The 13,231-nt window shown below is 35.0% G+C and overlaps 1 protein-coding gene across 5 annotated transcripts in view; it reads right to left on the reverse strand.

Annotated features, from left to right (window-relative positions):
- The window catches only part of STK3 (serine/threonine kinase 3), a 228,832-nt gene that overhangs the window by 55,102 nt on the left and 160,499 nt on the right, over positions 1-13,231 (reverse strand). For 4 of the 5 annotated variants that reach the window (XM_054708206.1, XM_054708205.1, XM_008148510.3 and 1 more), the window contains one exon: positions 5,254-5,429. In XM_054708206.1, coding sequence (XP_054564181.1) covers positions 5,254-5,429 — 176 coding nt within the window. Of the gene's footprint in view, positions 1-4,171; positions 4,663-5,253; positions 5,430-13,231 lie in introns of those variants that run through there. The other variant, XM_028156031.2, reaches the window with a different exon arrangement.

The following is a 13,231-nucleotide window of genomic DNA, read 5'->3' on the forward strand; positions in this document are numbered from 1 at the left end:
TCTGACTGGGCGCTGTGGCTCACTGCTGCTGCCCCGTGTGGTGAGACAGTGCCATACTGCCTAGGCACTAGCCCAGGGAAAAGAGCAAATTCAGAAGTTTAAGTATGATTTCTATTGAACGTGAAGCACAAAGAGAGAGAAAGAGATATCATTTTTATATCACCTAAAGCAGAAATTGTAAGTCAAATCATTGTTAAGTCACGGACCATCTGTATATTATTGTAAGCCTATTTCACATAACTGGTTTTTCCTACCTCTAGTCTTTTCCTAGCAATCAAATCCTGCTGCCATCAAGATTAAGATCTTAAAACAGTTCATCATGTCACTCTCCAACTTGAAAACCTTCCATGGCTTTCTATTATGAAATAAAAATTCAGACTCTGCAATCTTGTGCTCAGGGACATCTGACCCTTTCCATTGTATTTCCTTCATTGTGTCATTGTCATCCAATACAACTTGTGGTTTCCTATCTCTATGCTTTCTATGATACGCATCATTCTCGGTAGTGCCTGCATTCCCCCCTCCTGCTATCCATCTTTCAATGCTTAGACAAAGCCCTCACAATAATATAATTTTATAACCCACTCCAGCCTTAATATTGAGTCCTCCCTCTTATGCAAAACCATATGTCATTAGAATTATTGCTCTAGAATACAACTTAATAGTTAATACCTTGCCTTTTTAATTTAATAAATATTATATATGTGTGTTTATACCCCATAGTGCCTAGCACAATCTAAAGCAGAAAGCAGAACATTTGTTAAATTAGTTTGTTTTCTAACAAGTTTGGAATTTTCAGGTAAAAGGACTCCAAAATCTTGAATCTTGACTGGTCTTGTGACATATCTTGATTAACAAAATATGGCAGAAGTGACACTATGCATTTTTGTGTGTTTTGTTTTGTTAATCCTCACCCAAGGGTATTTTTTCCATTGATTTTTAGAGAGAGTGGAAGGGTTGGGGGCGGACATTGATGTGAGAGAGAGACATCAATAGGTTGTCTCCTGAATGCACCCTAATGGGGGCTGGGTTTCGAACCTGCAACTCAGGTATGTGCCCTTGACTGGGAATCAAACCCTTCCATGCACAGGCTGACCATCTAACCACTGAGCAACAACGGCCAGGGCAGATATTATGCAAATTCTTTTTCTCCCTCTTATTTTTTTTTATTGTGGTAAAATATATATGTTAAAATCCACCATTTTAACCATTTCTAAGCATACAAGTTCAGTGGCGTTAAGTACATTCACACTGTTGGGCCACCATCACAACCATCCATCCCTGGAACTTTTTTCATATTGCAAAACTGAAACTCTGTACCCACTAAACAATAATTCGCCATCTCTCCTCTGCAGCCCCTGGCCACTACCATTCTATTTTCTATCTCTATGAATCTGAATACTCTAGGTATCTCATGTAAGTGGAATCGCAGAGTATTTGTCCTTGTGTGACTAGCTATTTCACTTAGCACAGTATCTTCAAGGTTTGTCCATATTATGGCATGTGTCAGAATTTTTCCTTTTTAGGCTGAATAATATTCCATCTGTGTGTGTGTGTGTGTGTGTGTGTGTGTATGTATATGTATATATATATATATATATATATATATATATACATATATATATATATATATATCACTTTTTTTTTATCTATTCATTGATGGACACTTGGGCTGCTTCCACCTTTTGGTTGCTGTGAATAATGTTGCTATGAACATGGATGTACAAATATCTGTTTGAGTCCTGCTTTCACTTTGTTTGCTTTATGCCCAGAAGTAGAATTGCTGGAACACATAGTAATATTGTTGAATTTTTTGAAGGAATGCCATATTGTTTACCACAATAGCTAAACCATTTTACATTCCCACCTACAGTACATAAGGAAGGGTTCAAACTTCTCCAAATACTCAAACACTTGTTATTTTCTGTCTCCTTCTGTGTGTGTGTGTGTGTTTATATGACAGCCATTTAATGGGTGTAAAGTGATATTTCATGGTTTTGATGTGCATTTCCCTAACAGTTAGTGATATTAAACATGTTTTCATTTGCTTATCTTCTTTGGAGAAATATCTATTTGAAGAAATAGCTACCCATTTTTTTTTATTGGGTTATTTTGTTGTGAATTGCAGAAGTGCTTTATACAGGGTGGGGCAAAAGTAGGTTTATAGTTGTGAGTACACAAAACACAGTTTATTCTTATATTATTACTTATTAATTTTTGTATTATTTTTCCACATAAACAATTGTTAATTCCTTATCAGATAGACGATTTGCAAATGTTTTCTCCCATTCCATAGGTTGCCTTTTCACTCTGTTGATAGTGTCCTTTGACATACAAAAGTTTTAATTTTGATGTAGTCCAATTTATGTATTTTTTTCTTTTGTTGCTTATGCTTTCAGTATCATATCCAGGAAATCATTGTTAAGTCCAATGTCATGAAGCTTTTCCCCTATTTTTTTCTAGGAGTTTTATAGTTTCAGTTCTTATGTTTCGATCTTTGATTCATTTTAAATTAATTTTTGTATATGGCATAAGGTAAGAGCCCAACTTCATTATTTTGCATATTATGGATATCCAGTTTTCCCAGCATTGTTTGTTGACAAGACTATCTTTTCCCCATTGAATGGTCTTGTACTATCATCAAAAATCATTTGACTACATATGCTTATTTTTGGGCTTTTTATTCTAATCCATTGGTCTATGTATCTGTGTGTTTTGAATACTGTAGATTTTTTTGTTTATTACTATTTTGTAGCTTTGTAGTAAGTTTTGAAATTAGGAAGTATGAGACCTCCAACTTCATTTCTCTTTTTCAAGATTGTTTTACTCTCCTAATCCCTTGAAGTTTTATATGAATTTTAGGATGGATTTTTCTACTTCTGCAAAAAAAGTAATTGGGATTTTGATGGAAATTACATTAAATTTATAGATTGCTTTGGAGAATATACACATTTTTTTTAATATATATTTTATTGATTTTTTACAGAGAGGAAGAGAGAGGGATAGAGAGCTAGAAACATCGATGAGAGAGAAACATCGATCAGCTGCCTCTTGCACACCCCCTTCTGGGGATGTGCCCACAACCAAGGTACATGCCCTTGACCGGAATCGAACCTGGGACCCTTGAGTCCGCAGGCCGACGCTCTATCTACTGAGCCGAACCGGTTTCGGCCACATCTTAATAATATTAAGACTTACAACCCTTAAACATGAGATGTCTTTCCATGTTTTGGTGTCTTCTTTAATTTAAGCAATGTTTTGTAGTTTTCAGTGTACAAGTCTTGAACCTCCTTGGTTAAGATCTTTCCTAAGTATTCATTTTTTAAAATTATTTTTATTGACTTTTAGAGAGAGAGAAACATCGATGTGAGAGTAAAACATTGATGGGCTGCTTCCTGCATGCCCCCTACTGGAGATCAAGCCCACAACCTGGGCATGTGTTCTGACCAGGATGAACCGGCAACCTTTCGGTACCTGGGACAATGTCCAACCAACTGAGCCACCCTGGCCAGGGCCCTAAGTATTCATTGTTTTGATGCTATTGTACATGGACACTATGCAAATCCTAAGTATAGGTCTCAAGAGGCCTTACAACTTCTATTATTACCCTCTTAGGAGGGTACTACCGCCACCTAAAAACTCCAGACTTGCCTGATAGGGTCATGTGGCCTTGCTAACTGTCAACGTAACTGGCGGACACAGGAGTGAGGTAATTTTCGATCATTCACTCTAGTCAAGCTGTTGGATGACAGCAGCCACTTGTGACACCCCAGGTGAAACCAGCACAAGAACCACTCATCTATACCTAGTCAAACTGCTTACCCACAAAAGTGTGAGCAAATAAAAAGTTGCAGTTTTAAGCCAGTAAGTAGAAAAACTAATTGAAATAATTAAATAATTGTATTTAATATTTCTTAACTATGATAATTTATTCATTACTTTGTAGCTCATTTCATACTCTTTCCCAGAGGCTATTAAGATTTATTCTAGCTGAGACAAGACAGAGTTCTTTGATGCTAAATATTCTACATAATTCATTATGTTCATGAATGATTTAAAGCTTGAATGTCAGCATTCTAAATAATTTATAATTTTTTAAAAAGTAGCTTAAAATGAAATCTTACAAAAACTAGAGAAATACAAATTTTATTTTTCTAATTTACAACTTCAAAATTGAAAAGACAGTAAGTAAATATCACAATGTTTTCAGGATAACCTGTGCTATTGCTAATATTTGCTAGCAATGAGCACTAAACTTATTGAGGACAGATTTTGAAACTCTATTATCTGATTATTTAAAAAACTTAAATAATCACAATATTTAGGAGTAAAGTACTCAACATTAAAAATATTTAGAGGCACGCTGACTAAGCAAAATGGCCTAAAGTTACTTAAAAAATTAAAGACATACATACATCTAAAATTTTATTTACTTATGAATAAATGTATTTATTACAAATATAGCTGTGAAGGATTGTAGTTACTTCATATGGGGGAAAAAATCTTTCAGAATAATAGCCAAAAGTAACATACTATTTAAAACATGCTAAAGCAAAAATCTACTCCATAAAGATGGCTGCTCCATTAAAAAATTCATTATGAGAAATTATTCTCTCAAGATGTGGAAATAGTTGCTTTAGAATTGTCTGCATTATATGCATTCTTTAAAAGAAATAAAAAGGAAAAGGGCAAAAGAAAAAGAGAAAATGTAATAAAAGAGGTGTTAAAGCACAGTTTAATAGTGAAGTTTATATGCTAACTAGAAAAAAAATAGGGCTATTATTTCTGACAAACCAACTGGAATTAACACTTATTCAAGTAGAAACGAATTCAGTTAACTTTCAAAGTTGAGGCAAATTTCTCCAAGTCTATGTCATAAATGTTGTATCACTTGTTTTGGAAACGGAATTTACTGTCAGAAGTATCTCATATTTGCACTATTAGAAACATCTTTTGAAATAGTTGTCATTTTAATTTTAAAGGGTCCTAAATATTTCTGTAAATGTGGGCTATGAGTTATTTAACTGTAATCAATTATTTACATTTCTCTGCAAGTACATTTCTACAAGAAAACTACAACTGTACCATTCCCTACTCACATTTATGACTATATGTTGAATATTAATCTATAGTCTATATAATTTTATACATATACTACTATGATTCGCAATCCGACAATAAAATAAAGAGAAAATATAAATAAGAGAAATAAATAAAGAGAAAATATAAATAAGAGAATTAAAATGTACTTACAAAGTCGAAGTCTCCGTCTTGAGGAACTTTCCAGTTATCAGGAAAAACATTTTTGGACATAGGGAAGGGTTCATGCATGTTCTGATTACAGTTCTCATGACTCTTATTCTTGAAGTCCTGTTTATCAAAGTAGTCCATGAAAGACGGTCTTTGCACTTGTGGTGAAGTTGCATTTCCTTAGGTAAACAAATAACATGAGAGAGGATAAGTGCTCACATTTAAAGAAGAATGATTTCTATTGAAGTGTAAGTTTTTATTGAGCAATATAATGGATTTTCACTGGTCATATTTAAGACCAACATAGTCAATTTAATGAAGAACAAAGTAAAATAAAATAAAGTGAGAATGAAAAAACCCAAACATATCCATTGGTTGAAATAAAAGTTCAACCAATGATGAGGCAGAGATCCACGATATTCTTAGGATTGTGGAAACATTTCAGAATTTGGGCAGATCTTTACCATAACTTTATTTAAAATCATTGCAGATGTATTTGAAATCTGTCAGAGAAAGAACATTGTGAAAACCTGCTTTGTTTTAAATAGCTAAGCCTGAATTATTGTTGTCATTGCGCACCACTAGCAATTAGAAGTTACAAGGACTCATCCAGGCTCCTCTTTTATCTCTTCACTTCCTCATGGTCCTTCTGGCTAATCCCACCTCCTCCTGGACTCCCATGGCCTCACCAGTCATATGATATCTGTGAACCCCAGCTCTATTTCTCCAGCCCAGACCTGGCTCCTAAGTGCTACACCCAACTTGCCCACTACTTACTCTTACTAATACACTGGATCTGAGGTAGTTACCACACACTTACCAGTTCTAAAGCTACATTCAAGGTCCTTCACTCCCAGCTCGCTGCTCACCTAATCAAGTCAACATTATTTACTCAGTGCCCAAAGGGATAAAGCTGAGCAATAACCCAGATTCCTCTCTTCCCATCATACCACACTGATCATTGGGTCTTTTTAATTCTACTTCTCAATACAACTATTTAAACCTAACCCTTTTTTCTCTGGCCAACATTGCTACCTTCCTAGTTGAGCTTCCAATCATTTCTTGCCTTGGCCATTGTAGCAATGGTCTCGCTGATTCAACCCAGTTTCGATTTTAGTTTCATACTGATGACACAGTGACCTTTCTAAATGCAAATCAAACCATGTCATCCTTCTGCTTAGAATCTTTCAATGGCTCATTTTCTATACTGAACGGTTAGAGTGAAAAATAAACATTTGGAATAACTAGATTGTTTGTCTTCCTTTTGTTAAGTTGTATGAGTTCCTTATATATTTTGGAAATTAACCCCTTATCACATGTATCATTGATAAATATGTTCTCTCTCCCTTTTCATTTTGTTGGTGGTTTCTTTTGCTGTGCAGAACATTTTATTTTATGTTCTCCTTTGTTTCCCTTGCCCTAGGAGATGTAACGGCAAACATATTGCTATGAGAGATGTCTGAGATTTTGCTGCCAGTGGTTTCTTCTAGGATTTTTATGTCTTTTATTCATTTTGAGTTTATTCATTTAAGTCTTTTATTCATTTTGAGTTTATTCTTGTGTATGGTGTAAGTTGGTGGTCTAGTTTGTTTTTTGTTGTTGTTGTTTTGCATGTATCTGTCTGATTTCCCAACACCATTTATTGAAGCAACTATCTTTACTCCATTGACTGTTCTTGCCTCCTTTGTCAAATATTGAGTGTAATGGCTTGGGTTGATATCTGGATTCTCTGTCCTGTTCCATTGATCTATATACCTATCCTTGTGCCAGTACCAAGCTGTTTTGATTACAATGGCTTTGTAGTATAATTTGGTATCTGGAGTTGTGATCCCTCCTTTGTTATTTTTTCTCAAGATTGCTACACAATCCCTATTAAAATAGCAATGGCATATTTCACAGACCTAGAACAAATACTCCAAAAATTTATATGGAACTAAAAAAGACCCTGAATAGCCTCAACATCATTACTTTTGAATTAATGGAGGCTACTAGTATTTCATTACTAGCAACTGTGTATTGGCATAATAAATTTTAAAAATCATATGACTACCAAAATTTTAAAATTATCTGTCTCAGTAGAGTCAGAAAAAATGTGACATTTAGAATATTGATATATTAGTGAAAAAACAGCAAAAAAAAAACACCCAAAACTACAACTATTCATCTGAAGACTCATTCTTCAATTAGAGCTGTTCAGGCTTTAGAAGATTTAAAAATAAGTATGACAAAATCTCTGGGACCCAAATGATACCCTCTGAAAAGATACACTCCATCAAAATTAGGATAGAATGAAACACCAATATTTGTAGTAAACCTTCAGAACTCAGAACACTCTCATATCCCACTAATATAAAACTCATGAAAAAAGAACTCCTTAGGGAGTTTAACAAGATATCAGCCAACGCTGCCTTTAAATTCCCTGTCAGTCCAGACTTTACTAGTAATGTTACAAATGAATACAAAATATAGGAGAGAAAGTATAATATTTTAATGATCAATAAATATTATATAAAGATTTTGTGTTTCTGGTCTTTTATCTTTAACTTTTTTCCCTAAAATCTCCTATTGCTAAGAAAAAGAAAAAAAAAGGAACTGATTAATTTGACAAGGTTACATTACTGACATTTGGACTAAACACATACATTCCATTAACATTTTCAACAGATTTTAAAAACCCTTGATATGTCTCTGGGCTTCATCATTACAAGAGATTTTTATCTTCAGAATTTAAATTTAGTTCCTATAGCAACCTTTTATTCCATAACAGAGTCCAGGAATTTAACCTCTATTAGTCTCCACCTCTGACCTTATTATGAGAATAAATAATAAAATATTGTAAATGTAGCTCAATAAATTTTCTATAAAATAATTGAGCAAATCAAATCATGGAGGGGGGGGGTAATCCCTTAAAGGAAGTCTTTGCTCATTATTCTTTTTTTTGAAGAGATGAGTAATTTTGTAATAGAATTGCATATTTATTTGGGTTGTAAGTTCTTATTTTAATCAGCTAGTCTTAAGATGGGTCAGATGTATAAAGAAATCTAAAAATGTTAACATTGCCCTAGCTGGTTTGGCTCAGTAGATAGAGTGTCAGCCTGTGGACTGAAGGGTCCTGGGTTCGATTCTGGTTAAGGGCACATGTCCAGGTTGCGGGATCGATCCCCAGTAGGCGGCATGCAGGAAGCAGCTGATCAATGATTCTCTCTCATAATTGATGTTTCTATCTCTCTCTCCCTCTCCCTTCCTCTCTGAAATCAATAAAAATCTATTTTAAAAAATAATTTAAAATTTTAACAACAAGGTTTATCAATGTTTATATAGTAAACTCAAAACGAGAGAGGAGAGTAAAAAAGGTTTCTTTGGGAAATAACTCTTGTGAAAGAAACCCATGAATTTCACCATTATCAACTGCATTTGACAAAAGTATAGAAAATGTTTCATTGAAGCACATTTCTATATAGTATTCTTTAAAAAATAAGTTTAGCTTATGTAGGTGCTTTGGTAAAAACAAAATAACCAAAAGCACATTTTGGCACTACTACTCCATTGCAGAAAACAGCAGTCCTTGACCACTGCTCCTTCCCAAATCTTCCTCCCCGGCCCCTTTACCCGGCCAGGCCTGCACTACACTTATCACCTCTCCCTCCAGTCAGCACTGCAGACTCCATTTACAGTCTTCTCTGTTTTCTCCTCAACTAGGGGATAGGGAACGCTTCACCCCGAATCTTTACTTATTCCCCGGTGCTATAATGAAACAGTGGTCTTTAGATTTACCAATGTCTTAATTCAGACCCTGTATCTGAGAAAATGGAAGACTAATGTTTTCCTACTGGAAACTAACACTTACAGAGCAGCAACTCTAATACGGCCTATATTTCAAGAGCAGCAGCATGCACAGAAAAGGAGAAGGAAAGACATAAAATCTCAAAAGTTACTTTCCACTACAGAGAATAAAATGGGGAAAGCTTTAATATTTTATAAAAATCCTTACAACAAAAAGTAAGACGGGCTGAGTAGGTACTGCCTTGAGAGACAGGGAGAGTAAGGAACAGGCTGAAAATAGATAGTATTCTTCTCTGCAATGAGTCAGACATACAAAAGTCCAATTGGAAGTAAGTAGTGGCAATAGAAAGGGAAGAGGCAAACCAATCCCCGGACTGACTAAAGCGAAAAGGAAATTGCTAAGGAATTTTATCCCAGCACCTCCAACAGTCCTGTGCTGCTCCCAACCCTACCCCATCAGGAGCTGCCCAGGGCAGGCGGGCCACCATTAGTGTCCTAGTGTCTCAAAGTAAAAGCCTACGTGTCCTCCACAGGCCCTCCCTCCCTTGAGGTGACAAGGGGTTTCTCTTGTAGGGAGGAGTGGCCCTGTATCAGGATTGGGGCCTATGAGATGAGGGTTTCCAGGGAAGCTGTTTTCTTGACATAGGTACCAGCCATTTCTTCTTGCTCTTTCCTCTTGCCTGGAATGCAGATTTAATGGCTGAGCATCTGGCAGTTATTCTGCAATCAGGACGACAATGAGAATAATGCCCTAAAGATGACGTGAAAAAAAGGATCTCTGACATTATGAAATAACTCTACCAATGCAGGACACTCTGCTGCTGGATTTGTTAAATGAGAAATTTGTTTAGCTACTGTTATTTGGATTTTTTGGTACAGATAGCTAAATTCAGTCCCCAATTGAAAAATTTTTACTCCCAAGTGGAGGATGCAGGAATGGGTAGGAGCAGCAATCTTCAGTCTTGCTACAGGAATACCCCAATCTGAAACTTGAACTCCACTGTTATATAGTAGTTTAATTATTGTTACATTTCAGATTTATTATGGTTTTAAGGGTCTTTTAGGGGCTGACCTAAAAACGTATAGAAAAATGCCTGTTGGGTTCTATACTAAAAAACATGGAAAATAAGCCATTCCTAGGTTAGAAATAAACATTTTATTATTTTAAAATAACGTAAGTGTGAAAATCAAATAAAAGGTAGCAGCCTATTACATTAGATCTTTCTTTTCAGATGATTTTAGAACAAGATATGCTGACACCTAATTTTGTATTCAAATGTATGGGCTTGTACCTCCAAATATTTTTCATTTTTTAATTTAAAACTGAGTATTAAATTTTAGAGTATATCTTTGCTACACACAAAGAATGTAAAAAAATTTTTTTTTATTTCGAAAGAGAAAAGTAGGTAACATGTGTTTGGAAAGTTAATGGGAGGAGGCAGCTGTAATTGTGCAGTAATATTTAACCACACAATAGTCAGCACATGCCCAGTGTGCAGTCAACTCTTCAGGGAGATTGATGCATGTTCACAGGAGTAGGACAGAGAGGATGTTTCTGATTTAAAATTTATTTTTTAAAAAAGGAAAAAAAAAAAGAAGAAATAGTAGGCCTTTCAACAGGAGAGTGAAGCAGGAAGTCTCAAGATAGCAACCACTGTCATATGTGATTGTGGTTGCTACGGCAAATACTTTTTTTTAAAACAGAGAAAGAATAATCACAAAAATTGACATCAATTTCTCCAGCTGCAGCTAAATTCTGACCCTACTTATAAAAAATATTTATATTTTAATAATAAATATAATGTTCAAATTACCTTGTTTCTCAATTTTGTCCCTAATTCTCTCAACCACTTGTTGTGGAACTAAAAACCCATTAGCAAAAATAAAAATAAAATAAAATAATCACCATGCAAAAAAAAGTGTTTTCCCTTCCTTCACACATTCCCAAAACATACACAAGGAAGACTAAATTGTGTGAATATAATGCCTTTAGAAAATATGCCAGTCCACTTACAGTTATTAACTTTCTTAATCTGAACGTCTTCTAAACAGGTGAAAAGTCTTCATGGAAATTCAAATATATAAAGGAATTTTTTAAATACTTTAACAAAATATAATTTGCTTAATTTTTAATTTCTTAGCATGCTTATGACAAAGTCAGTCAAGTGTAGGGAATGAAATATTACAATTAATCATAACTTTAGCATAATATATTTAGACATCAAAGGGATTTATGAATATTATCTAATTTGTTCTACTAAAAGTATTTTAAGATGTGCGTGATCCACCTGATTAATGATCTTGGAAATTTGTCCTTCAATTTGTTGTCAAGAGGATAACGAATATATATATCTATATATAGATATATACACATATATATGTGTGTGTATATACATATACACATATACACATATATATGTGTGTGTATATACATATATACATATGTATATATGTATATATACAGATATAGATATAAAATAGAATGTTAATACAGAAGCTACTGACATCAGCTCTTTCTTCACTTCTTAGATTTAATACAAAGGAGGACACAGGCAACATGGAGAAGATCCAGAGGCTATTCATAAAAAAGATTAAAAGCTTAGAAAATAATACCTGTCCAAAGGTTAAAGGGACTGAAATTGTTCAGCCGGGAAAAGTCTCAGTATATAATTTAACAAGTATCCAAGTACATCGAAGCGTTCTTGAACAGAAAATAGTGACCAGCTGTTTTCCATTTCCAATGAGAGTAGAATAAAGGGAAGCAGACAAATTTAAGCCCAAGGATTTTGTTAAATAAAAGGAATGGTTTCCTGTACGAGTAATGAGCATTGTAACAGCAACTGTGTGTCTTTGGGAACCCTTTCTTCACAGGCCTTTACAAGAAAGACAACTTTTCATTTGTCCAAGGAAGACTAAAATTTACATACTTTCCATGCTCGGTGCTAGATATCCTCAGACACTTACAGGCCCGAGCTGGGTCAAAACATCATTACACATTCCACAGACAAGAGAACACAGAGGAGCAGACCATATTCAGTACCCACAAGCGACTCTGAACCACTGTGGCCACACATCATACCTCTGTAGAGGAAACGAAGGGTTTCTAACTGCCCAGTAATACTATGGGTATTTGTGCCCAGCTGCAGTGAGACCTGTAGTTGACTGTTCTCACCTTTACTGCTGTGCTGTGGGCAAGAATAACGTCAAAGACACATACAATAGTTTTTCATGAAAGAATAGTAAGAGCTCTGGAGAAATGGGAAAGGGATACCCCACACACCCTGCTCTCCTGGTTGTTTCTTGGCATTTCAAATTCTATCCTTAATGATTTACTTCTTTGGCTCAAAGGTTTATAATTTTTGGAAAAAAGGTAAATATTTTGTGAACATTAAACATTATTAAGCACTTTACATCTGCATATCGGATGCTTTTCTGAAATAGGTTTTGGGAGAAAGGTTGGGGGAAAAGGACTGAACCAGAGCGGGGAGAGATGTTACTAAGCACAGAATGGGACATGAAAGATGTTGCTCAGAACAAATAGTCTTGTACTTACTATTTTGTCCAGGGACATTAGATGAACTAAGGAGCAGGGACACCTAATGGGTAGTCTTTCCTTCTTGCTCATTTCTCCTAAACCCTTTTTAAATCAATCTAGAATCTATTTCCAGGATAAACTCCTAAAAATCTAAAGCAGATCTTAAATTTGCCTTCTATTACTAATGAAGTGAAACTGTCCAAAATGAATAAACTGTGATATTTTTAAAAATCATTGTTATAGGTATATACAAAGAAGATATTTAAAAATATGTATCCAATCAAAATTATTTAACCCAATATTTAATCATTGCTAAACACAGTTACCAAAGGTTAATAAAAGTAAAAATATAAAACCTAAACATGACCAGTTATTCCTCCACCCATTCTTAATACTTCATGGTCTCCACCTATTCACCAGGCAGCTCGCCCTCTGCTAACTGTGCTCCACTGTCTCTCCATCCTTTCTAAATTCTCCAGGTGAGTTCTAGGCACTGAGGACAGTTACTTACTTCCTTGTTCTGAACAGTGGTTATCAGGCCTAGCTCCACCTCAGAAGTACTTAAGAAGTTGTTTTGATTTTTTTTTAAAGTAGAGATGCAGGGTCCTGCTCTGGTCTACAGAACCAGCATCTCCGAGGGGCTACTGCTATGACGTGGATTTG

Source organism: Eptesicus fuscus, chromosome 19, assembly GCF_027574615.1.
Source record: "Eptesicus fuscus isolate TK198812 chromosome 19, DD_ASM_mEF_20220401, whole genome shotgun sequence".
NCBI lineage: Eukaryota > Metazoa > Chordata > Mammalia > Chiroptera > Vespertilionidae > Eptesicus > Eptesicus fuscus.